The sequence below is a fragment of the Podarcis cretensis genome (genome assembly GCF_951804945.1).
Source record: "Podarcis cretensis genome assembly, chromosome: 11".
Classification (NCBI taxonomy): domain Eukaryota; kingdom Metazoa; phylum Chordata; class Lepidosauria; order Squamata; family Lacertidae; genus Podarcis; species Podarcis cretensis.
In genome coordinates this window covers 35,877,430-35,905,289 of record NC_137180.1, presented here as the reverse complement: position 1 = coordinate 35,905,289, position 27,860 = coordinate 35,877,430, and the positions used below count along the sequence as shown (strand labels likewise).

General features: G+C 41.4%; 1 protein-coding gene across 8 annotated transcripts in view; it reads right to left on the bottom strand.

The window, feature by feature from the left end:
* ARHGEF28 (Rho guanine nucleotide exchange factor 28) overlaps window positions 1–27,860 on the bottom strand; it is a 136,835-nt gene that overhangs the window by 71,361 nt on the left and 37,614 nt on the right. For 7 of the 8 annotated variants that reach the window (XM_079995277.1, XM_079995279.1, XM_079995280.1 and 4 more), the window contains exons 5-9: window positions 22,308–22,491; window positions 20,371–20,551; window positions 17,082–17,154; window positions 12,185–12,237; window positions 10,651–10,699 (exon numbers count right to left, since the gene is read on the bottom strand). In XM_079995277.1, coding sequence (XP_079851403.1) covers window positions 10,651–10,699; window positions 12,185–12,237; window positions 17,082–17,154; window positions 20,371–20,551; window positions 22,308–22,491 — 540 coding nt within the window. Of the gene's footprint in view, window positions 1–615; window positions 719–10,650; window positions 10,700–12,184; window positions 12,238–17,081; window positions 17,155–20,370; window positions 20,552–22,307; window positions 22,492–27,860 lie in introns of those variants that run through there. The other variant, XM_079995284.1, reaches the window with a different exon arrangement.

The window sequence follows — 27,860 nt, the reverse complement described above, 5'->3', positions numbered from 1 at the left end:
TTACAACAATCTAGAACCCGAATTTCCAAGTAGAGAAAGCAGCCACCAGAGAGACAGAAAGAGAGAATACATTGATTGTTTCCTGTATTAGGTATTCTGAAAATTAGGTGAGCTCTCTTTTTAGCAAACCCTGTATGCAACACAACGAATAGTTAAAACAAAAAGTCACATATAGAAAACTTTCCACAAATTGTATCTGTATGGAACATCCTTTCCTAAGACTTCTGGCATATGTTTTGTTTTTGCTTTCTTTGTTCAAAACTGCTTACTTTAAAATAAGTTCCACTGAAACTGTGGAAAGTTCCTTCCAAATAAATATGTTTATGATCAGAGTGCATGCATAGCAGAAATATCAGAAGCTAAAGAACTAACAGAAGACCAATTCATTTACTTGCTGAAAAATGAAGCAAAGAGCATCCATAAATTCATAAGGATAGAGGTATTTTGTTCTTCAAACCAATTTGTATCTGGGACACAGACAAACTCTCAAAGCCTTTTCTGAAAAGGAAAAATGCTAAACTCTTTATACCCACCTGCATGTGACTAACAACAAAATGAACCAGCAAGAAGAGTTAAACGATAAGTAAGTTAATAAGTAAAGAAGTTTTTGTCTACCTTTTGGTCTGGATGTCCGTTTTCTAATTCTCATTTTAGGTAAGGATGGCCAAGAGTAATTAAAAGGTGCATCAGAATCCGAGTCCATTTTTTACTTTTATTTTGGCTAAGCAAACACCTCTTTAGAGAGTGCTGCTGCTGCTGCTGTTGTGTTGAGCAGCAAGTCAAGTGACAGAAAATAAAAGGATCCAAGAAGGAAGGATCAAATTGCCCACTAAACCAAGAAAGAAAGAGAGGCAGCTGGGGTCTGTTCTCTGCAAGCGTCAAGTATGTGGGCAAATATTAAGGCAGACACAGTCAAGTCAAAATCTGAACAGCCTGCAGTGGGGCTACTGCATCCTGGACTGCAGTTATAGGAAAGGTCACTGTGTGCCAATGAATCATTAACTCACCTTTTCATTTTCCAAATGTAAATGAAGAATAATCTGAGTTGCGAGAGAAGGCGAACTCTCTCTCTCGGACTCTCTCTCTCAAATAGATAACAAAAGACAGAAGCTTTTCTTTATATTAAAATGTTAACCTGTATTTGGTTTGCAGTATGTAAAATTATTTTAAGCCTTGAGGTTTATATAGAATCAAGGAAGTCCAAAGGCAAAATCTACAGTCAGTCTGTGAAAGCTACAGTTTTCCCTGGCTTCTGTTCCTGCCACACACATAACAATTTCCCTTTGGAATTTATAGCATTGGTAGATCAGAGACATTTGTGGGTGAAGCAGCAGCTAAATGATGGAATTCTTATCCTTCCTAAATTTAAAGAGGGGGCATAGTTCCCTCTTATTATTACAAGGACAGAGGACCCACCTGAGACATTCCTTTTCTAAAAATGCATGCCGTGAAAATGATTGCTTTCTGTTCAGAGTAACTCTCAGTTTGACAGTGAACCCGAAAGATTTTGGTAAGGTTGGCACCTTTACAGAACTAGCCTGTCCTCCCAGCAGTCTACAATAGAGCTAGTGACTAATTTACAACAAGTCTCCCATTCTTACTGCAGTCTCCCTGAACAACTCATCAGCAATTAGTATTCAGCAGAAACTCATTACCCCTCCCCCATCGTTAACGCTACACAAACTGCATGTTTTGTTTTGGGTTTTTTTAATGGTTTGAATGTGGAAACACAAAAGCAGAAACAAAACTAACAAGTCCACTGCTTGTTATTGTTTTTAACCAAAGTCCATGGAAAGTCAGCTCACGTTGTGTGCATTTTTGTGTTCTGCCTAACAGGGAGGAGAATGTGCATAGGGGGATCAAAAAGAAGGTGGCATATGAACTTGTTAACATTCCTCTACCCCACATCAATTATTTTTACAACCACCAAGATATGCAAGGGCCATAATGGATCAAACAGATCAGTGAAACACTCGCTGGTATCAAATAATTGAGATACAGTTAAAAAGATGGTTTGGAAGGTGGCACCAGGAATTAAAATCTGTGTTAAAAACGGTTATTATTACATAAAATTGATTTGATTTTTTTTTTAGTTTTAATTGTCTCAGTTCACTCTGCTTGTTTTTCACAGGTTCACTAAATGCACCTTCAGGCCATTCTCTGAGCCACCTGACAGTGGAGGCAAAGCACAGCCATCATGGCAGTAGCCTTATACTCCATCAATTTGACCAATCCTATAATAATCTTATAACAATAATCTAATAATCCTATAATAATTATGGTGCTGGAAGAGACTCTTGAGAGTCCCATGGACTGCAAGAAGATCAAACCTCTCAATTCTTAAGGAAATCAGCCCTGAGTGCTCACTGGAAGCACAGATCGTGAAGCTGAGGCTCCAATACTTTGGCCACCTCATGAGAAGAGAAGACCCCCTGGAAAAGACCCTGATGTTGGGAAAGATGGAGGGCACAAGGAAAAGGGGACGACAGAGGACGAGATGGTTGGATAGTGTCTTCGAAGCTACCAGCATGAGTCTGACCAAACTGCGGGAGGCAGTAAAAGACAGGAGTGCCTGGCGTGCTCTGGTCCATGGGGTCACGAAGAGTCGGACACGACTAAACGACTAAACAACAACAACAACATGATAATAATCTACCTTGCTCCCTTCAGGGAAGAATGAATCTTTTCTTGAAACATATTTTTTTAGGAAATATTGCAAAACAACAGATACAATGTATCAAAACAAAAAACCTTGTTACCAAAAAATAGTACCCTACTGACAATACATCTCCAACATTTTTGTTGGCATTGGGACTATTTGGTTCTAGCAGTATATAGTAAATGGTCTCCACTGATCAACCGAGTATTCCGTCGGTTTTGTTCCTTCCCATGGATGCTTTGCCGAAAGGTCAGCTTATTCATTAACATAGCTTGCCAGACTCTGTACAAGTATTCTTCTATTGTAGGTAAAGCTTTCCTCCTTCCCCCCATACACTGCTAAAAGAATACGTGCTGTTATCAGCAACTTGCTCAGAGTTTTATGTATTCAGAACAGAGGGCTTCAGGTAACCAAAGAGATTTGCTGGAGAGTTTTAATTGCATACTGTGCCCCACTATGTCTTTGATCTTTCTAACAATGTTCCTGTAATATAAACTCAGCCTTGCTCTAAGTCTATGATACGTGTACTGTATAAAATATGCACTCATTTGAGTACATCTCTAGCCGACACAATCTAACTAATCCCAGAAAGAGCATACAACCATTGACACAACTATTTGTAAAAGTTGTCTACTCCTTGGCCCAGTTTCACCAAAGTACATCCACTGCAAGTTCAAAACCACCACTTGCCAATCCCTTCCTCTTTTGTCTTTTTGCCTGTAAACACAATCTCCATCAAAATATTCTTTACTTGCAAAGGGAAGTAATAGGAGCTACTCAGATCTTCTAGCCAGGTCAATATTTATTTATAGTTTCCTGAACTTGACTTGCAATTTGTAAATACTTGGGGAGGGATGGCAGGGAGCAATTAATCCATGTTACATTTTACATTATATAATTACGTCTACCTTCTATAACTAAATCCATAAGCATATATCGCCCCGCCCTCACTTATCATATTCAGTCCTTTTCCTACTTAAATGGAGCATAGAGCCGATGTTAATAATGAAATGATGGGAGTTAACTGTTCCCATTATTAATCCCAGAATTTTATAAATTCTGTGTGTCCAATCAGTGTGGTTTTCTCAACAAGGTTCATTCCTACTTGTAGTGGTGTTAGGTGTGCTCTGAGGGCCTGTGGGGGTGGGATTTCACCTCTCCCTCTCAGCGCTGTGCTCTGGATTCCCCTCCTTCCGCAAGGCATGCTCCAACCACCCATCAGCTGACTTGTGGTGTAGGACAAATAAGCCTGGCTTCCTGAAAATGGTCTCATGGGCCAAATGGAGAACTGGTGAGCCAAGTGTGGCCTGTGGGCTGGAGGTCCCCCACTCCTACTTTAAAGGAATCATGGCAAGAACACTCTGGTCCAAGTTAACAAATACTGTGCTCAAATAATTTCTTGTTCCGGGCAGGATTTTTTTTTTAACACAGAGGACCTTGCTTCCACCACTCTCTTGCTGGTTGCATTATCAAAATAAGCTGCACCATTACTGAACAACACCTTGAGAAGGCAGGGTGAGAAGGTAGGTTACAGCATTAAATATTAAATCAGTAAATCTGTGGAAATTAAGTGCACAATGTTGTTAAATGTGCAGCATGGAAGATCGTGCCTTGGGGCAGAGTTTCAGAGTGGACTAGATGATTTTCAGGTCTGCATCAATTATTGTCACTCTCTGATTCTATTCAACAGACTCAAGATTAACTAGACATCCTGCGAACAAGCCTTGGCATATTCCACTGCGGTTACATAATATTCTCAGCATGAATTAAGGGCACAGTTGCATAAGCGATCCAGTCTCTAGTTCAGACCAGTTCCCTGTAGTTTCAGCTTTAGCCTCATTATGAGCATTTTGCTATTTCCAACAACAGGAAAACCGCTTCCAACATTTCCCTAGACCCCAATTCAACGTCCTAGACCCTAATTCAACATCTGCTTCCAGAAGGAGGTGAAAAATGTAGGATCAAGTTGGTCCCACTCATGAAGCTAATTCAGCTGTTTTAGCTGGTCCTGGCCTCCTTGCATAGACGCCAGCTCTATAGGGGCCAAGGGAGTCTCCCCCCTCCCATGGAGTTTTTTTTAAGTGGGTGGGCCTTTTTGCTGACACAGCCAGCTCTCTAGAATAGTGCAGCTCAAAATGTTAAGGTCAATTAAAAAGAATAATTTATGTATATTTAATACAAGTCAGTAAGTCAAAGGTAAAGACAATATGAACAAGTAGAAAAGATAGGGAACATTCAGATGACCCTCCAAGTCAAGGTTTTGAAATGAGCTTCAATTCCTCTCTCAAAATGTGCCTCCACCTTCAGTTTGCAGCTTAGCGCTAACCAGTGTTTGCTGCAAACCATTGTTAACATTTGTCCTTAAGTTAGAACTAGAAGCCGATTTCAAAGCCTGGATTACAATTCTGGTTTAGAGGGCAAGCACTAATCATAGCGGCAAACCCTGGTTAGTGCTAAACTACAAACTTGACATGAAGGAATGACTAAGAGGGAAGGAGGCTAATTTCCATTATTTTACGATATCATCAGAACTATGGATTATCTATTTCCCATACATTCTCATTTGGGGTATTTCCACATATGTGATGGAAGGAGAGAGGGAATGAAAGCCTGGCAAAGAAGTGGACTGAATTATCTGACTAAAAGGATTCTTTATGCAACACTCCTGAAGTTGTTTTTAGTAAAGTTCTGGGAACCCAAACTGTGCATGGCTACAGTTTCTTCATCATTTACTCACCTCTCTTTTCTTCAGTGTTGAGGTTTGAAGGAAGCCAAGAAAAGAGAGAACATAAAGTGCCCTCTTAATATTTTTCTTGGAAATAATTTCTTTAAGCTCTGTTTACGCTTGCATAACCATAAATTTTCAGACAATAAAAGAGAGCATTTTCTCATGTCTCTCTGCAATCCAGAACTTGCTTTCTTGCAACCCAACTCCCCATATTGATTATTTTATATATAGTACAGCATAAGATTCACAAACTCCACTGTAACGTTCTGGATTTTAAAACAGTTTTCATTGTTTTGAAAATATAAGCATGTCAGGACTTGGAAGCTCCAGAGCCGATTCCATTAATAACTCTGAAAGAGGACCAGTGTGTAAGAGAGGTGAAAGATGAAATCAGAATGGCACCAATGCAGGTGTCAACATCTCTATGTGGGGAGGGGGGTATCAACATACATTGAACTAAATGTGCTACAGAAAGACTCTTGGCACAGACAGAGCAGGAGCCTGTGCTCAGCAAGCCTATTTTGCTCTGCTGCTTGCCAATTGCAAGCTCACTGCATTAAGATAAGCCTCGCACATAAAGATTCCTCTTGGCTTGCTAGCTCTCCCCTATACCCCAAAGGAAACCATGAAAATGGCCTGTTCTAAGCCCCTTTTCAGCCATCTGTTCCCAGTCTTGTTCTACAAAACAACTTTCCACACTATCTGGACTGAGGCACAGCTATCTAAGTTTGCAGTTTTAACTCCAGTTACCTGGCAGTAAGCCTCACAGAATTCAGTGTAACCCATTTCTGAGTAGCTCATGGTTAGAGCTGCAGCCTAAAACTCTCTTCCAAACCAAATGAGAAGTAAACAAGTATTTCATTTGTGTAAGGATGACACAGGACTTCTGTGTGGAGTGGGGACAGGGAAACCCATAACATTTTAAAACGGATTAACTGATTTACTCAAAGAGGAGGGAAGCAGATTTAGTTTTTTGTATCACGGGTAGGAAATAAAGGTAAGAAAAGACAATATAGTACTGAAACCATGAGTTTACACAAATTTCATTGCCACCCCAGAGGTTCACAAAGTGCAGCAGACCATTCTGTTGAATAGCTCAGAGTGCTGAGCGATTAAACTAGAATTACTGAGGAAACCAAAAAACTCAAAAGACACAGTCCTTTAAGTTTTCTGCTGCTACCCTGGTCACACCATGAAGCATGCCAAAAATTTGGCCTCGGTGCTTTTTATCTTCTGGAGTGCAAGCTGTGGTCGGCAGAATCTCTCACCTCCTCGGTAATACAAGCCAGGGAGCTCAGCAAAATAAAAAACATCAGCTGCCAGGTCACTTGAACAATGTAACTCTGTACGCCAGGCTGCTATTATCTAAAACTGTGCACTCCCCCAGATACTTCAATTACCACATTTTATTTTTTTTTAAAAAAATGGAAAATTAATGTTTTTCCAGTTAAAACAAGCTTTTGCAACTTTGAAAATAGGTATTGTGCATACATCCTCAGCCTTAGGATGGGGCGGGAGAGGGCAGTCATTTTTTCTTTTAAAAACATATTGCTCTTATTATACTGTTACGTATAACCAACTGTGCAATCTTCCACGACACCGAGTCTCAAGCACTTAGATAAAAGTTAGTAGTAATTCAAGCCACTATCCAAACTCTGACCTCTAGATCTTCCTAGGAAAGGGCCATAGCTCAGTGGTACAAAGCATATGATTTGCATGCAGAATGTCCCATGGTCATTCCCTGGCTGGGAAAGGCTCCTGTCTGATACCACAGCCATCTGCACAGTAGATCAATATTCTTACTCAATATAAGGCAACTTCCTATTTTCCAATAGTGCAGAAATGCCATTGTGAGGTTGTCCATTTGTGAATGCTACCCAACTCTCTGCAAGCTAAACTAGTTCAACGGGGGAAATAGTTCTTGCTCAGCCACTGTGTTAGCAAAATTCCCTACCCACAATCTATTACCAGGGGTAGAAAACATGGTGCCCTCCACATGCAACGCTATTGGCCATCGGCTATCCTGGCCGGGGTGGATGGGAGTTGTAGTCTGAGACATCTGCAGGGCACCTCACTGGCTATCTCAGTTCTAAATGGATGCAGTTCAATGTATCATCATCTCACCTCACATGTAATCTGGGCTTCAGAAAGCACACACCAAAGAAGCACTGACCATAGCTCAGTGGCAAAGCGTGAACTTTGCATGCAGAGGTCCCCGGATCAAGCCTTGCCATTTCTAAGATGCAGCTGGTGTGAAAGATACTGAAGAGTCGCTGCAAGGAAGAACGGTAAAGTAAAGGGCTCCTGGACAGTTAAGTCCAGTCAAAGGTGACTATGGGGTTGTGGCACTCATCTCGCTTCAGGCCAAGAGAGCTGGTGTTTGTCCACAGACAGCTTTCCAGATCATGTGGCCAGTATGACTAAACAGCTTCTGGTGCAACGGAACACAGTGACGGAAACCAGAGTGCACAGAAATGCAGTTTACCTTTCCGCTGCAGCAGTAATTATTTATCTACTTGCACTTTGACGTGCTTTTGAACTGCTGGGTTGGCAGGAGCTGGGACAGAGCAACAGGCGCTCACCCCGTTGCAGGGATTCGAACCACCAACTTTCCGATTGGCAAGCCCAAGAGGCTCAGTGGTTACGATCAAAGAGCCACATATGTGCAAGGAAGAGTAGTCAACACTGAGCAACATGGCCTATCCTACACAGAACTATTCATGGCAGGAAGCAATTCTGATGAAGAGATCAATGCAATTCAATGTATAATGGACCCACAGAACAGAAAATTTCACCTATACGTTATAGGTTAAAAAATACAATGGAAGAAAGTTTCCTAATACATCAATTAAGAGCAATATTCACACTTTGCTCATTTCAGTGAATTAAATCAGAAATTAACGTCTTCTCTTTTCCCTCAGTCTCTGCAGAGCCCTCACGAAAAAGGCCCCACACAAGATACCGTCTTATTCTGTAGTTATGGATTTGCAACAATCATGAAGGGGTTTGCATGGAATCCTGCTGAACTGAGCAAGGTTTAAGCCCTGCTCCTCCGCTGATGCATGGGAGTGTAATCTTGCTGCCTTGGCTGCGCATGCCTGTTCCTTGGTGAGAAAAAGGGGTGTACAGCTGATGCCGGAATTAACTTTATCCTCCTACACATCAGCTGGTGTCACAGGTGACATCAACGGATGGGCAAGTGGGAGCGGTTTGGAAAAAATGGCCCCACAGGCCTATTTTGACTCCCTGGCGAGTCAAGGTTGGCCCAGAGGCTGGATGTTGCTCACCTCTGATCTACACTGATTGGCAGTGGCTCTTCAGGGTTTCAGAAGGGGGACGTTTCCAGTCGTGCCTAGAGACACCAGGGATTGAATCTAGGGCTTTCTGTGTGCAGAGCTAATTTTTCTACCACTGAGCTACAACTTTCCATATATGAGTAAAAGCAAAGATATGCCACTAAAACAATTGTACATTTATAACTTGATTCTTTACAGAACATAACTTCCTGCATTGTGTAATGGCATAACAATGTGGCAATAGACTACAGGCAGTGATGTCGCTGCAACAATCAGAGATCATGAGAGTGTCTCCGTTTTGGAGAGCTAGCTCAAGATCTTTTGCTGCCTGAGGCCATTTTTTGAAAAATTGTGTCTTATTCCAGATCCCTACATAGGAGGAAAACAACCCTTAAAATAAAGGACCTGAAGTAAAACAAAAGGGGCTTCTTGCATTTGTATAAATGAATAGTGCCCTCCTTGTATAAAGAGTTTCCTTTTGGCAGAAAAGTCTTGCTGTTGTCTGCGACGGAAGGTCATAACAGCAGACTGTTAATCCAATGGAAGAGATCTTGACAAGCTTTTCAAAAGATGCCTTCAATTCCTAATATTCTTTCTAATTCCTTCTAATCAAAAGATGTTCTGTTAAGTGAGACAGTAATGCATAAGAAGAGGAGAGCCTTATCTGCTTTACAATTTATAATAACTTGACTTGTAATATTAATTTTATGACATAGACACAGATACTTTGTCCTATCCCTCCCTAGTTTATTTATTTCTCTTGTTCCTTTCTCTCTGGACATTCCCCTGATGCCATTATCTCTCATTTTCCTCATTCCTTTCCCCTGATTATTGTCATCTTTCCATTCCCCCCCCCCACAGTCCTGTCGCCCGCTGTGCTCTTTGCTTGCCAAAACAATTATGCTTATTTATATAACAATGCCCAAAGAAAGAAAGAAACCCAAAACAATATTGTTTTTTAAAAAACGTCAAGCTATTTGGTGTGATAATACTGCAGCATTCATCTTTTATTAAGGAACAACTCAGTTTAAAAGATGTGCGGCATATTTTCCATTACAAATAAACCATCACCATGCCCTACTCCTTTGCAACAGCTCAGTTACTTTTAAGAACTTCTACACACTGCCTTCTGCGCTGCTTGCACCAGATGAGTCCAGGGATGGAGAGGTGTTAGGAGACAACTCTTCCCCTCTGTGTCAGGCCTTACCATGGCCGGCCTGCCCATGAGGTGGACTGAAGCATCCGCCTTAGGTGGTAGAATCCTGAGGAGCAGTGCACCCACAGATGCCCCCACCCACCCCTGCTGCCATTGCCATGCAACCCCAGCAGGCAAGGCTTCTGCAGGCAGAGAAACCTTCCCAATGCGCCTCAGAAGGAGACACAAATTTGCAAATAGAATACCTTCAATGAATCTGATCTCTCAAAACTGAAAAATATGTAAACGAGCATTTATGTTAATATTTGAAATGAGCCATTAATATGTTGCTTAATACCACACTGGTCTCTTGTGACTGAAAATAGCTTAAACAAAAACAACAACAATGGTCTAATCTTACATGCTTAAATGTGAGATTGCACAGAACTAATAATTAGCATCCATAAGGAGGCATTCAGCTCATGCTCTGTTCGAGCACCTTATTTCCCATATGATTTCTGTCTTGCAAGCAGAGCTGAGGACAGAGCCGGCCTCCACTTTGAACCAGGAAAGAAAACAATGGAGGCTGGAAGTCGGAACATGAAGAGGCCCGGAGACACAACACCTTCCCCCTGGTGGTCAGCCCAGAAACATACAGCAAGGTACTGGTCATTTAAGGCAGCTGAAAAAAGTGGGAGAGAGACAGAGAAGGGAGACAGGTCTCTGTAGTGCATCTCCAAACCTGCAACTCCTTGTCACCAGAGAGAGTGATAACCAGAAGATTATAAGGCATTTTGGGGGGGGGGACTGAAAAAACACAACTGTTCCTTACCTAAATCGTCTTCATGTTCACTTGGCTGAATCACATGATCTTTGTAAAACTACAAAACAAATGGGAAATAGATTTTGTTCCAGCTTGAAAAATTTCAGAATGCAATGTGTTTTTCAAAAAACACTCACTGTATTTCAAAAACACTCATTGCTTGTTTTTTTTTTAATGTCATGCAAAACCACCCACAAAGAATAAAAGACGATCGTCTGTTTTAGTAAGCTCCTAATTTTCCCAAACAGCAAAAATCAGGGCTTCAACCATTATTCTGGGCCACTGGGAATTTTTTATTTCAAATAATGCAGGGGGCTGTCACTGGGGGGGGGGGGAGGGGTGTTTGACATTGACCAGCTCTTTTCTTTTATAGGCATCAGATAAAGAAAAAAACACATCCCAAAGCTTTTAGGTGAACAACCTATAATTTACTTTCAAAAAGAAAACAAAATCAAAGCAGACCACAGAACATCAGAGCCATCTGCTCCCTGTGTAGTCTAATTCATTCCCTGGTGTTATTTAAAGACATGGGAGCTCTCCTATGAACCACTCACTCCCATGTCAGATGCAAACACATTGGCCAGAATCCAGCCCATAGTTAGGCCTGCTGGAGATATCTGTTCTGGTTAACTAGGGGCAACCATCAAATGACCATAAATGCAAGCTGTGAAGGCTAGTCCAATAGGGCAAGTCTGGTGCTGCCCCACCAACCAGTCTCCCCTAAGCCAGTCCCTGCCTGCTTGCCTTCCTTTATCACTGTGTTGCCCTTGTGGAACTCAGCAAGGAAGAGGATGGAAGATGGAACTAGAATTAATTGGCTCAACCTGCCATTGGCTCTGGCTCAATCTACCGTCTGGGCTCCCTGCCTTCTGCTCCACCAGCCACCACTGAAGGCAAGGCACTCTTACAGAAAATAAAGGACTAGAGCTGAGTGACAGAACATGTTGTTTGCAATGCAATCACCAGCAGAAAAAGGATCACAGGTAACAGGGAAATATGTTGAGCTTCAAGACAAAGGAGTGCCAACTAAATACAAAGCAGCTCCACAGAGACACGTATTCTAAGACGCATGGAATAAGATGGTTGTGTTTCATTAGTTCTCCCACAAAGCAGAGTTAACTGCATTCATCATCAGTAAGACAGCACATTTGATTTTGGACATAGTAAATTATTGCCATCAACTTTAAGTCACAACAAGATAAATAGAAGTCTCTGCAGAACAGAGCTGCAGTCATAAAAGCCCCTAGTTCTCAGAGGCTATTCCTGCAGCATATATGCCCAACTAAAATATGACTGGTCACAATTATCGTAGCTTTGTATCCCAGGCAAAAAATAAAAATAAAATTACTTCTTCCCCCATAGCAAACCATACTGTCTGGCTGAATGTTGAAATTACTCTGGCAGCTTAGATATTTCTCTTGGAAGAAGAATAGAAAGAACTGCTGTTTGGAAGGCATAAGCCAACTTCATTTTCAATCCTGGAAGGTGCTGTAGAAGAACCTCCTGGGATTTAGCCATTCATAAAATGATAATAGAACTGTACCGTTGAATCTTCATTTTTGAAAGCTGGCTCTTCAGAAACAAAGTCCATGGGGTCTGTTTAAAGAGAATCCGTTCTTCCATTAGGATTTGGTGGTTGCCAATTGCGGAAGTTGATTCCACCCCCCAAACACAATCAAAGTGAGAAATAGAAGGATATACATAGACCTAACAATGTTCTTTTACGATATAAGAACGGCTCCCAAAGCAGCATGCCTGTGGTTGAAATACTAGACATTTCTTCAACAAGCTGTTGTGCTGTTTTAATGGGCTGATTGTAAACAAGCTCTCTTTTTTCCTTTAAAGGGGCGTGCTGTGAAAATACATGCTGAACCCTAAACTAGCCTTATGGATTAATATGTACTTGTCGAACTGCACAGACTGCCACAGGCATTTTATAATACACATGGGATCCTGATTTTATTATTGAAGAAAGAAAAAAGGGAAGGCAATTTCATGCATTTTAAAAGCTAACTCTTTCCCTTTGACTACAGGGAACAATTGTGACTACAGTATTATTTTGTTTCCTGGCTCCTTTTCAAAACTCTGAAGGAAGGACATACTGCACCAAATCCATATTTAATTCATTTTCCTCCAGCCACAGACAGTGCCAGCATTATGAAAGAGAGACATGAATATTCTGTGCCTAAGCACATTTTGTGTAATCTCCTGTTCACCCTACAACCTATGTGAGTAGGTAAAATAAATGGAGTTTTTAAAAATAAATGAATAAACTTCGCTGATACCTTGTTTAATGTTTGGTGGGGGTTTTTGTAAACCACTATTTACAATCAAGTGGTATCTACATTTTATTAAACAAACAAATATTTTTTCTTTTAGTCGTTTTTTATTATACTTCTCTTGTTTCATGGGATGGAAATCTACCATTAAAAAAAAATACTCTTAGCAACACTTTCAGATATTATATAAAAGCAGGCAGGGGGAGGAAGCCCAAGTGAACCATACTGATTCTTTGCAACTTCCTATGCAATATACAAGGAAAAATGCTGGGAATTCAAAGACCTGGAGAAGAGGGGGGAGTTCTGCCTGTGAAGCTGCTCTAAAAAAATATCTGAAATGTGCTGCTTTATAAAAACAGGTGATCATTTTAGTGCTTTAGTGTCTGTGTATGATTTTTCAGCCCTTGTTTGATCCACAGTAACAAAGCACTCATACCTTTCTTTCAGAGGAATACTACCTCCATTCTTAACACTGCTTCATTTTACATCAACTTCCTGGCCTACGTTTTTGCAACAAAATTAAATATTCATGATAGTGTATTCAGTTTTTCCCTACAATGTGTTTTTATCAGAGCCAACAGCCAATAGCATCATTTCTAAAGACTAGACCCTTTCATAGTGTCCAAGAACTCAGGGCACTGCAGTCACTTAGCAATCTCCTGCTATAGGAAGATTTACATCTATCAATCATATTCTACAATGTAGAAACACCCAGCTAGCATGCAGAATGCTCTGCCATCCATATCTAGTGGACAGAACACTTGTTATCTTATTCTATGTTCAGGCTTCCCTCCTAAACACTGACAGATTCAGTTTAGCTCTCCCACCTCCAGAAGCCTGAAGGTGGCAGACTAAGGCAGGATGCAAGAAAAGCACCAAAATGAATTGCTAGTGACAAATTGCTGGAAGTGCAACAGAGGGCAATGCTGAAATGCTTCTGAGCATTAACAAGCTTTTTATTCTTTTTCTTTTATATCCACCAACTAGACAGGGGAGGGGGACTGCAAGAGTCTGACACAGTAATATACAAGTGCCACAAACAGTGGATAAAATGAGATAAAGAGTGCTTGCAGACAAAAAAGAAAATGCTAAACTTTAATTCGCAGAGATGGTTTACTAAGTTCTTTTAAATACTTTCCAGAGGACTAAATTCTAAAGCAAATTGCTATTTGTCATAGATTTCCTCTCCCTTAAAGGACTCATTTAGAAAACAGAGTTAATTAAATTAAATTTAATTAAATGTTTTAATTAATTAAATGTTAATTAAAAGTGTATGACTGGAATTTCAGCCTCACTCATTTTGGATGTGATTGAGTTATGGGAGATTCACTCTCATAATAAAGGGGGGAAATTGCTAAGCATATTACTTCTGTGTTGTTTTCTAAGAAAGAAACAACACAGAAATGGTGACCTTGAAGCCTTCCAGATGTTGCTGGACAACATCCCACAATCACTAACCATTGACCATACAGGTTCCCCACCCCTGCAATGTTGTTGTCATCATCATTGAAATTTGTATACCGTCTTTCATCTGAATATCACAGGGTGGTTCACAACATAATACAAAATGAGAACACAAAATACATAATAAAACAAAAACAAAACAACAAAACAAAACAAAACAATAACACCCCCCAAACATATTTAAAAGGCCATAGAATGTTAATCAGTCAAAGGCCTGGATATAGAGAAACGTATTCACCTGGTGCCTAAAGATATGCAACGAAGGCGTCAGGCAAGCCTCCTTTACAACTTACACTGACTCTCTGCAATAATGCTTCACATCTCATAAAGAGTTCCTTTATGAAACCAAATGAAGGACCATCTCTAGTTAGAACATCTAAAGCTGCCCTTCTATAGACATTTAACCCAAGTAAATTTACCGTATTTTTCACCCTATAGGACACACTGTCCCATAAGGCGCACCTAGTTTTGGGGGGGAATAAAGGGGGAAAATTATTTTTCCCCCAGGCGCGGGAAGCCCGAGCTTCCCCTGACCCCAGCCCCCGAACAGGCAGCTCTCTGCAAGCCGTGGGAGCCCAGCGCTGGCTCCCGCTGCTTGCAGAGAGGTCCACGAAGCCTGGAGAGTGAGAGGGGTTGGTGCGCACCGACCCCTCTCGCTCTCCAGGCTTCAGCAAAAGCCTGCATTCGCCCCATAGGACGCACACACATTCCCCTTCATTTTTGGAGGGGAAAAAGTGCGTCCTATAGGGCGAAAAATACGGTAAGTCCCACTGTGAGGCCTCAGTGCTTCTGAGTAACATGTGTTGTGTCTGTATCTGCAGGCTGATCTTTATATGTCCTATAATTTTTTCCTGCTGCATTAAAGGAATGTAAAGTGAAGAAGATTCCTATGCAAAGGATGAAAAATGAATAGTTATGAATTATTTTCCCCTCTTGGTTTCTACATTATAATATTTTGTTGGTATCAGTCTACAAAAACTCTGATGTATGACAATGCAGCAAACACCCAGAATCTTGATGGAATCAGTCCTGCTTTGTGAAAATCGAGTTTCGAAGTGATAGGAGTGAATATCACGAAATTACAAATATGCCCTCAAAATTAGAGAGGCAAAAACTTCATTATCAAAGCTCCCTGGAAAAGTCCTATATATATATATATATATATATATTACACTGAAATAGCATCAGTGGAATTCTGCCCTCTTCTGGCATTTTTGAAGAATTTACAGATAGCTAGTATACGGAGTCAAAATATTTAGATCCTAACTACCATCACACTTCATTCAAGGGTATAACATCTACAGATTTCTGTGTAGAGCAGAGCCCATTTGCCTTATCCAAAAATCTGTCCCTTATATCCCAGCTCTGTTTGAGTGTCCCTGGTTGTCCCTCAAGTTGGTGAGCTTCATTTGACATCAACATGAAACCAAGCCTTTAGTTCAGTGGGCATCTTCTACCATCACCTTTAAACATTTGCCAAAAACTTTTCTTTGCCAACAGGCTCATATTCTGTGGTCGCTTTTTCTGTGGTTTTTACTGTTATTGTTATGTACTGAAGTTCTCACCCTGGGCCAGCAGGGGGATACTGTAGATAGTTATGCAAATGAAGGATTGAAAGTGACATTCAGTGATTGGATAGTTTTAGAAAGTTGCTACAGTAACGTGGTACTGGAGCTCTATATAAGCAGGCTGACTGAGCCCTTCAGCTCAGTTCTGTTCTGGCCTCTGAATAAACAAGAGCTGTTTGAAGAATTGCTGTGTCGTCTGATATGTTCACCCACAACTTAACAGTTATGTGTATATATGTATGAGGGCCATTTTTTTATGACAGTTCTCCCTAGCACAGAATACCAGCACCTCTTCCTTTGCTGCCCATGGCAGCCATTTTGTGCTGGCACCTACAACACTTTTAGTAACGTACAAGTACCGGCACCTCATTTTTATTTTTACCAAAAGAAAGCACTGTGTGGGTTTATATATTGTTGCAAACTGATTTGGTGGTTTTTATGAAATTGTGGTGTATACAAGTATTTTAATAAATAAATAAATAAATAAATATAGGAATCACTAAGGCGCATCAAAACCCCTCACCCCTTCCCTATCAGGGGAAAGGGGAAGAATGTATGTGTGTGAAATTCTCTCTCCATGCATACAGGAGATTCAGTTCCACAAATGCAGCATGAGAAATGCAATTTTTGGTTTGAGAAGAGAGCAGCCAATCCAAGCCAAACTGCTGGAGATTCTCCTCCTGCTCTCTGTCCCACAGCTTTTTTTTCTCAAATACTAGGATGATCTGTGCTCAGACACCTATTAGTGTATGTTGGTCCCCTCTACTGGGACTGGGTCATAGTTAACAAATCTTATCAGTTATATCACAGCGTTCAAGACCTGGTCAGCTTCAGGAAAATTAATTTTCTCAATAGAATGTATATTTTAATGACTTTTTAATTCTTTTCTATAAATAAAGTGCTTTATAACGCTGTTCTCCTTTCTTCCTTGTAACCATCCTGCAGTCAAATTATTAAAGGCTATTCAGCTCAACAGCAAGCACCTTGACATTTACTCATGAGATTGCTTTCACCCCACATTGCCTATGTACTGAACAGTTTTCTGGCTGCACATGAAACAAAAATTATTTCAATGTATTTTACACACCTAATTTGCGAAAATGCCACAGTAAGGACAGAAAACCTGTACCTTCTTCAGAAGCTGTAGAATTGCAAGGCATCTGCACTCTTTTCAAGGTCTCAGCTTGCTTTGGAGGAAGATTCTTTAAAATAAAATAAAAAACAAATAACCATCTTGTTATTTATTTATTTAGAGATGCACATCCCACCTTTAATCCGAAGACCTCAGGACGGGTAACAACAAAATGTCAGTAAGATACCATAAAATCTTAAAAGCACAGGAAACAAAACAAAACAAAATATATTGTGTGTATGCATACTATATAAATTTTAGATAAAACAAACTACAGTGGTACCTCAGGTTAAGTACTTAATTCATTCCGGAGGTCCGTTCTTAACCGAAACTGTTCTTAACCTGAAGCACCACTTTAGCTAATGGGGCCTCCCGCTGCTGCCGCGCCGCCGGAACACGATTTCTGTTCTCATCCTGAAGCAAAGTTCTTCACCCGAGGTACTATTTCTGGGTTAGCAGGGTCTGTAACCTGAAGCGTATGTAACATGAGGTACCACTGTATCTCCAATATCACATACACAAGGCAAACTCAGAGAATAATACTTTTAACATGCTCCAGAAGGTCATGGCCATGGTCTGAAGGCCCAGGATACAGCAACCTCACTGAAGTTAAGAGCAGAAACAACTCACACAGGAAGCTGCCTTTTACAGAGTCAGACTGACAGTCCGCCTAGTATTGACTACAGTGATTGGCAGTGCATCTCCAGGGCTCCAGACAGGAAATCCTTCCTAGCCCTACTGGAAGATGCCAGGAACTGAACCTGGAACCTTCTGCATGAAAAGCAGATCCTCTGACACTGAGCTATAGCCATTCACCTGTGGCCAAATGTCATGTTATGAGAACTGCATGTAATGATAGCCAGACTGCAATAGTTAAAAAAACAAGCTGTGCCAATATGATTCCAGCTCCTATTTTGATATACTTCAAATTTAAATATATAAATAAATAAGTATCTTAAAACATCCCCCCAAAGAACGCAAGTAAGTAATTTTACAAGGATGCTGCAAATTTTGTTAGTTCTCTATGGCTTCCCCAGGAGCCCCACAAATTAATTAACCCATTCATATCATAGGAATGGATATGAATTTAATCAGTTAAGAAGTTTGTACAATAGCAGTATTGGCCCTTGTCCATTTGCCAGCAAAAGGCCATTGGTCTCTCCATCCTTGAGGGATGGAAAGTTAATGCCTTTGGAAAGCAGCTTTGCCTTTTGGCTGGAAAGACTGGACTCTACATCAGGATTTCTGTGTAAATCTGTTTATTTACAAGCTGAGGAGGAAAAAGGAGGAAAACACAACTGGCGCTCTATTCAAAACCGAGGGAAGCAGCCACCATAGTTACATAAAGCCCTGAAAACAGCCTCTCTCTCTTTGAAGCCTTTCCAGGCATCTTCACTCCGAGGAGCAAAAAGAAGAAAGTGTGTTGCCCCAGATCTTGCTTACTTAAAAGGAGGCCTCATTTGGCATAGTTCAGGGGATGTCCGGGCCACTCATCACATTACTCTTATTTTTAAAAATGGTAATGTTTGGGAAGATGGGAGAAACTTAATTTGGGAATGCTAAAAATGTGATTTGTTTGAGACAAGTACTTTGCTGGAAGTCAGGGTAGATTCATATCGCTTGGATCTGGTACACTCCTCCCTCTGAGATTGCCTATGGCAATGAAGAGGAGGTAACACATACAATCAATCAATCAAACAAACAATATTACATGGCATTGTTCTCCAAATATCTCTGATATGGCCAATATTCAAGGATGATTAGAACTGTATTCCAGCAAGATCTGGAGAGCTACAATTTTCCCATTCATGCCCTATCCTCTTTGCCTATTCTATCCCAAAACCATTTTCACCCGATTCTCCTGCCAGCTTTTTCTCAGGGGCACTCTTAAACTTAGGCAGCCAAATGAGTGTTTATTTACCATCTCTCTCTTCCAAATTCTGAGCAGCCTTTGCTGCTTGTCTGCCCAGGACATCCTGTTTATTCTTTGTACTATGGACTCAGTCAGACATTTCCTACTAATTTTCTTGAACTGTATTGTAGAAGTCATATTGTGGGCTTAGGCATAGTGTAGCTCTTTTTCTTAAAATATGCATGCTACACAAAGTACTTTACCTACATGAGGGGCAAGAGTGCTTTATTTAATTTGCATACCAACTTCTCAGCCTTCCATTAGCAACATTTTCAGCTATGCTGCAATTATACTCTCTGTCAATAGCTGTTTCAATATTTACCACAGTACCCAAGAAAAATTCTGCATCTAGTCTATTTTCATTGAACTGTTTATTATGAAATGTTTATTGCTTTTCATTTCTGTTCCAATTGGAAAGATCTGTGCAAGTGTAGATAGATATGGTAGTCCAGGGAAAATCAGGCTCTCAACTGGAATCAATAGGATTTATACCTAAGTATCACCTACTTCTCTGGGAATTAATTTTCTATGGCTTTTATGCAATAGATTAATCATGAGTGATCTTTTGAACCCTGGCCATTGAATTTAGGCTCCACACATACATGTTTGTAACTTAGCTAGTTAACACATCTCATGACCCAAGTCAACAAACAGGGTTTCCCCTCATCTAAGGGACAAGAGGAAGGGAGAACACACAGTTAAGTCACTGTACCTGACTACAACAGAAATCTCATCTACAGTATTCTGATTTGAGGATACATTGCAATCATTTTAGGATACAATTTTCTGAACAGCCGCAAAAAAACAACAACCCAAGAAATCACAGAGGCCAATTGCTTTTAATGTATTTTATATGACAATTAAAATGTTGCAAAGTTAAGCAAGCACTGGGCTACAGTCTCGTGAATTACCATTTGTTTACTTGCCTAGGATGTGTCGCAAAAGCCTCTCAATGAGCATCCATGTAACAAGCTAAGAAATGCTTGCTTGTTATTGCTTTCCCTCTCCCAGGTTTGCATGGAGAAGGAGTGGAGACTGACAAACATCCAGCATTATGCTCTTTCTTCCCTCTGCAATAAGTGCTACTGGAAGTTTAAGGCCAAAAAAGTCAACGAATTTTTAGGAAGTCTAACATAACAGCTGGTATGGAAGTCTCCACCGCTGTATTCTCTGGGTCAAAGATGAAACCAGCAAGGAATCTGTCTCTTTGCCTAGTTCCCTGCAGCACTCTGTGCAAAAAAATCACAGGAGCTAATTCCTACCACTCTGTTACCTAAGGAAGAGCAATTCAACTACCGTATGTGAATAAACAAATCTTTAAAAATTCAATGAAAAGAAAAACACACTTCTCTGTACTGCTGTTTTGGCACTTACCTTGTGCAGAAGAGCTCTATCCCATAAATATTTCCTGAAGAGCTGAACATCAGATTCTAGCAAATGGTCCGACACGCGGTTAAGTGTCAGTGTCAGAGTTCCTGATGAATGAGCAAATTGTAGGAGAGCAGTCTCACCAAGCTCCACTTTAGAAATCTCAGATGGGTGGCTGGGCTGCCTCCTGAAAACAACACATTCAGTAGATTAAAAGAACGAGTACAAAGCTCAGGAAGCATGTAATGCAAAAGGCACGAAACTCCTCACTCTCCGTGGCTTCCACCTTTTCAGTGCCTAACCTATTCATGGCAAAAAATCTCAGGCCAAAATAGCATGAAGGAACCAGAGCGAGCACTGTTTTTCCAGGAAACCTTTCGCCATGAACCCACAAACTGACCTTTACCCTAACAGAATAAAATAATAGGAGGTTTGACGCCTGGTTTTCTCTATTATTTGTGAGAAGACGCAGCTCACTTTCACATGAACATTGCCATTTACAGCAATCAAGCTGAACTGGCAGCCAGGAGGCTTATTAGCATATTGCAGAGCACAACAGAGAGTCTCGAGGGAATACAGCATTGTTTGAATGTTCCAAACAAGTGAGACATTCATAACAACATGTGTGATAACAGAATTAAGTCATTTTCTCATGCAAATAAAAGTATGGATAATGACTCATACAAACTGTGTACTGTGCAAAGCCAGAAATAAAAGAGCAATGTTGTTGAAAGAGTGGGGGGGGGGAGGAGCAACTAATTACTTTTCTTGTTTTTGTACGTGTGTGTTTTGTATATATTTCCTAACAGTGTCATGTGACGATTTACCAATGGACAGAGGCAAATATGTGGCAGACCAAATCAGCAGCAATACATTTTGTGGAGCCTAAAAACTATTCTGTCCCAATGTCTTTTGTGAACAGCTGAAAGGACTGGATAGAAATGGAAGGAGGCAACATAAAGTGACAAAAAGAGCTGCGTAATAACTGAGTAGTCAGTAGGGTGAGATTGTGAGACAGGCTAGCAAACATCATGCTAATCTGCTGCAATAAAATGAAAGGGTCTTAATAGCACTTTAAAGGCTAAGAAATGTCAAATCGGCATAACCATTTATAGACTAGAGTCTACTTCAGGCATAGGCAAACTCCGGCCCTCCAGATGTTTGGGACTACAATTCCCATCATCCCTAGCTAACAGGACCAGTGGTCAGGGATGATGGGAATTGTAGTCCCAAACATCTGGAGGGCTGGAGTTTGCCTATGCCTGGTCTACTTCATCAGATGCTAAGGAACATGTGAAAATAAATTAAGTGCAAATCAAGCACATTTGCTAGGGGATTAACCTAAAATTAACCTCATCTGCCTCTCCTTTGATGCCCCCTTTGTCTGCCCTGTTTCCTAATGTGAATAGGATGGGATCTCCCCCCTTCTTATTTTTATACCTGTTTCATATTATGTAGTATCCAATCCAAGGTATTGGTTGAACATGAAAGAAGCATACACATGATAAAGGTAAAGGTAAAGGTACCCCTGCCCGTACGGGCCAGTCTTGACAGACTCTGGGGTTGTGCGCCCATCTCACTTAAGAGGCCAGGGGCCAGCGCTGTCCGGAGACACTTCCGGGTCACGTGGCCAGCGTGACAAAGCTGCATCTGGCGAGCCAGAGCTGCACACGGAAACGCCGTTTACCTTCCCGCTGGTAAGCGGTCCCTATTTATCTACTTGCACCCGGAGGTGCTTTCGAACTGCTAGGTTGGCAGGCGCTGGGACCGAGCAGCGGGAGCGCACCCCGCCGCAGGGATTCGAACCGCCGACCTTTCGATCGGCAAGTCCTAGGCGCTGAGGCTTTAACCCACAGCGCCACCTGCGTCCCCGAATACACATGATAGAAGCTATTAAATCTGGCCCATAGCATTAAAAACTCATATGATGGCATACCACTTACCTGGAAATCAGCTCAACAAGCCTCAAGTGCCCATTCTGTAAAGCCAAGTCCAAAGGCGTGAACCCATCTTCATTAGGTAGAGTGATTGCAACTGTCCCACCTGGCTGGCATAACAGGAACTGGGAAAGTTTAACCAACCCCAGTCTCATTGCGAGATGAAGAAGTGTTTCTTTGCATTTAGATTCTAAAATTTAAAAATGCACATGAATGCATAAGAAATCAACTCAGGTTTGTTTGTTTTTATTGATCATATGCATGTTTCAATCGAACAACAAGCATCTACTAAGACTCAGAGTAGTTATAAAAATAAAATTCCACATATACAGAATCTCCATGCTCTGTTGTATTCCTATTTCGCTGGGACACTTGAGAACATCATTGAGTACAGCCACCGCATTTCCATCCCCTTTCCAGTTTTTTTTTTTTTTAATTGCCAAGCGTGTAAACCTGAATGCAGGTAAGTTACAGCTAAATGCACAAAAACAGCGGGTTTCCTGTACTGAAACTGCAGTTGCAAATACATTAAATTTAAACATTACTTTCCAAACTCAGAGAATAATCCCTATGAGAGAGCTTGTACACTTTGCAGCACCTGAATGGCAACTTTATAAAGATTTGTATCCAGTTGTGTCTACACAACCATAGAAGACTTTTTCCTCCAACAGAGACATCAATGGACAGAAGGATGAGGAATGTGATTTTCACAATCACCCCTTTCTGCTGTAGCTCCATCCCAAGTGTTCTGTGGAGTTTCCCAAGCTACCACAGTAGATTTTGGGAGGGTGCAGTGGACGCTTCATCCCCATCCTAAAAAAAAATGGCTTATCTTACTTCCATTCACAGAAACCTCCCCTGGACTAAAGAGCCTTCTGTGAACAGAGGGACACAACTGGATACCACCTAGAGGTTTTTGCCACATGTACATAAATCAGGAAGATGCTGCATCCTAATCAGCACACCTGAGGCAGGAAAAAAAAGTTGCTCTGCACCACCTCAAATCACATTTGCAGAGTTAGGTATGCACATTACATCATACTGTTAAAAAAAGCCTAAGAGAAAATAAGTTAATAATGGCCAGTGAGAGGGGTGGGGGGAGCATAACATCACAGGCATGCATGCAGTTGTGCCCATTCTTCATTCTTCCAAGATTCCCACTCACTTCAGTGGGTGTATGGGGCCACAATAACTCTAGGATGAGATCTTTAACTAGGGTCGGTTATAATTTATACTGTATTTGTTGAGAATGCTTCCTTTTTCCTCTTCATAAGAGTTCATTATATTCATTGTTTGCTCTTTACACAGAACAAAGGGGCCACTTATTTATTAAAATAAAAACACCCATGTCAACATTAGCTGGCAACTCGGTGCTATTTTCCCTAATGCCTCCTATCCCAGCCTTTAACCAAATTAGTTTGGTGGGCTGTCCTTGTTATGCATGTAAGTAATCTGACACTTTAACTCGTCCAACGAGCCCTTCCTCAGTCTCTAAGGTTCCGTTCTTGCATCTTTCTTGGCTCTTGCATTCATGAGGCTTCTGCACTGTTTACAATGCTAAATCAGGGTTGCCCAACTGGTGGTGTAAAACGAATAGTGGACCATATGCTTCTTTTCATTCTGCTCTGTCTGCCTGTGTCCTTTTAGCCTTCCATTTGCAAGCATGGCCTGAGGCCCAGGAAGCTGAATGGGAAGCATAGAGGCTCGCACAATAGACTTGTGTCAGAGCAATGAAATTCCACTAGGGCTAGATGCCGAACTTCACCCCAAGCTCCCACACTGAAGCCAGGAACAGGCTAATGGGATAGGCCTTTGTGGATTTAGAATGCAGAATAACTTCAAAATGGGGAAAACCAACTGCAAAGGCACCCCTTTGAGTTAAACACCCCACTATCAGTCTTTCCTGGCAGAAGTGCATGGTATCAACTTAGACATGAGACAGTTACCACTGGTCATTGCCGATTCATGTATTAGCTTTGCAGGATTGAGGTGGTTAATACTGCAAACATAACAACAATCTCAAAAGTAAGGTGCAATGTAACATATTCCATTGTTTAATTTTGACTACAGATATGTTCTGCGCTTTCCTAGGTACAGCAATATTTAAATTTCCATGTCTCCCAGCTATGTTATGGGGCAGTTCCTCAGTTATTATAAGAAAATATAGGTATCAATAGTGAAACCGTACATGTGTTTCCCTCCCAGTTATATAGCTTCGTAATCAAAGCTTCTATGAAAAATAAGGAGGTTTTGCAAGCTGACCTTGTAACCAGTGTAACAGGCATGTGCTAATATTAACAGTAACAGTGACGTTACAAACACAATACATGGGAAATGAAAGGGCAATTTTTATTCTTATCCATGCACACCGTTCAACACTCTCTCTTTGGCACTGTGCCACTGCCTTTTCAACTATATTGTATTATGCCATTGTAAAGCAAGCCAGATAAAAGCTGCAGTCAAATAAGGTTAAGTCTAGCATATGGGTCTTTTCATGTGTATTCCATGGACATAATACAAATCATCAATCAAACCTGGTTTTCCAACCAAACAGAACCTACTCAACTTTTATGAAAGAAAACTGCATATCTAAAAGAACATCCAGAAAGTTAACATAACACAAATTAATTGTTTTACATTACAGGCATACCCGCAATTTCTCCAAGGTATGCCTGTATTCATTTCTATATTGCGTCCATTCCAGCCATGTATTCTGCAGTACCAACAAGGTATCACAGTTTACACCTGGTTTCATCGCCATATCCCCCACTCAGGAAACCTGGGGAACACACGGTTGGTTTACAGACTCGTGTCTTGAAAGGCCTTTGGTCAGACTGTTCCTTTCAGGGTGACTTTAAGCTAGCTAGAGCAGTGGTTCCCAATTACCTAAGTACTGCAAACCCCCTGTTTTTCAAAAGCCAAGCCAATGAACTGCTACTTTTGAAAATTTTGATATCTCTGTGGTAGTGTTTGTTAAGTGAATGGTGCCACAGATGCCCTGGGTGGATTACATGGGTTACCCCCTTGGGGTCCACGGACCACCAGTTGGGAAGTACTGACCTAGAAACTATTGCAAATTTCAGGACAGAAGTATAGCAGCCCAGCTCCCCTTGATCAATAAGTTTCCAGGGACCTGCAAAGTACATTTTCATCAAAACCATAAGAGATTCAGTGAAAAGTTACAACATAACAAGGCAGCAGTTCGGAGCTGGCGGTGAGAAAAAGTAAAAAAGTAAAAACATAAATAACCATTTTGGAAAGCTGGAGGGTTCCCCATTTCAAAGCACGGTTTCTCATCAAACAGTTCCTTGGGAAAATAAAGCCAGCCACTTCTTATTATAGAGGGCTGGAGACACTGCAAGGCAATGTGCAGCCAGGCAAGACTTTAGTAGCTAGACGTTGCTTTGCATCATTTCTCAAGCCTGTACCAAAATATACAATTCAAGTGATAATATCAGCTCTAAAACCAGTCTGTTTAACCCATTACACAAATCTTTCTATTCTTTCTTGCACCTGAATCCTTTCCCCTGCCCAACACAATTGAAAACCAAACAAATATTTCTCCTGACAGAAGTGACTAAGATTTCCCTGGATGATTGTAGCTCATTCATTTCCAGGAAGGAAGCTGAAAACTCTGGATGTGTCTTGGAGGGAAGACAAGACATCACAGCAGGCCGACAGCTCCCAGTTGTTCCAGGCTTAAATCTTTCCTTCAGACTGTGTTGACAGGCTGTACCCATCCAATAACACATTTTTAATCTGGACATTATTTAACCCACAGATTCTACAGGCACCCAACCTGCTACTGAGACGGTGCTGTTTGTAGTTGGCTGCCTTTCCTCATTGCTCACAGCAAACAGGTCGTCTGAATGGTTTGCTACGAGAACAGGCTATAAGTTTGCATGCCAGCACTAAGTCCTTTTATTTTGAAAGGTTTATGTTCGTAGTCAAAATGGCAGAAGAGCATCTGGTGAGAGGTTTAGGGACCTACGTGGGCAACCTAATGACCGGTCTCCTTTTACGGGCCCTGCACAAACCTCCTGAAGCTGCCCCATTCTTCCATTACACCACTTCCTCCCTTCTGGGTCAATTATCCCCCATTTATCTTGGCTTTTAAAACTGTTTCAAAGAAATTGTGAGTAGTGTTTTCTTAGAGAGAGAAAATAAAAATAAAACCCTTTTTCCTGTCAGTATGGCTTGGGGAAAGAGGGAATTTCTCCCTACACATGCATGTGTTTCTGTGCATAGCACACTGAAGTCAGAAAGGAATTCATTTCACTTGCTTTCTAGGATAACAACTGCACTGATCTGCCCAGGGGCAGCCCATGCATTAGACAAGATAGAGCCATTTGCAGATCTGACCTCCTCCACACACCCGCCAATGTGCTGTTACCAGCCCCACCCATGCCACCAACACAGCCTCACTGCACTCACTGCTATACCCTTGCTGCTGCTGCTGCTGCTGCTGCTGGTGCTGCTGCTATTGAATTGTGGCAGCAGCATAGGCACAGGTCATGGTACAGTCGCAGTGACATGGCTGGAAGCAGTGAGGGTTTGATGATGAGGGCAGGGAGTGAGGGACCAGGATCTGCTGGGGGGTGCCAGGGAAGCAGGGGGGTCATCAGGGCATTTTGCCTACAACAGCAAAGCATCCTGGGTCGGCCCTGGGCCTGTCATATGAAAAAGATCGTCTGTATACTTATTTGAGAGTAATTCCATCAAGCCCAATGGAACTTACTTTTGAAAAATCATAGAGTCATAGAATTGTAAAGTTGGAAGGGACCCTGAGGATCATCTGGTCCAACCCCCTGCAGCTGTCCCATATGGAAACCAAACCTGCAACCTTGGCATTATCAGCACCATGCTCTAACCAATTGAGATATCCAGGTAGACCTGGATAAACCTGCCTCTGAGCTGAGGTAGCCATGTTGAAAATTGAAGGAGGGCAGCCTATGTTCCAGATTAGTTAATTCATCGCACACCGGGTTCTACCCATCATTGGCTCTGGCTCCACTCACTACCAGCATATAACCCTGATGAGATTATAGCAGATATATGCCTTTGACAGAAAAACAGCTGGCCACCCCTGTTTAGGATGACACATTTGCCAAGAACAAGGGCAGGGGGAGAACAATCCACTATAAGCAGCATGGCCTTTTATAAAGATAAACATTTGCAAGATGAAAGCCTTTATTTACACGAAGGAGACGACGTAGAGTATATATTATCCACGCTTCCTCACACCCTCTATTTATTTGAGCCAACTCACATTCTTTTTTCCAGTTTCTGAGTGCAGAAGTAATGCTGATTAGAACATCAAAGTATTTGTGCCAAAATAATTACTTTTGAGCAGCTAGTAATTAAACCTAAGAAAACATGTCAACAGCCTTGTCTCGTTGGAGCCATTAATTTAGTACTAATCCGCGATGAACAACAGAAGTTGGCACTCGGATCTCATAGCTATGAACTTAGCAGACGCTCTTAGCCAGGCTCCTTCCACGGACCTGAATCTAAATTGGCCATCAGCATCATATGTTGCCTCTGAGTCATGAAGGATGC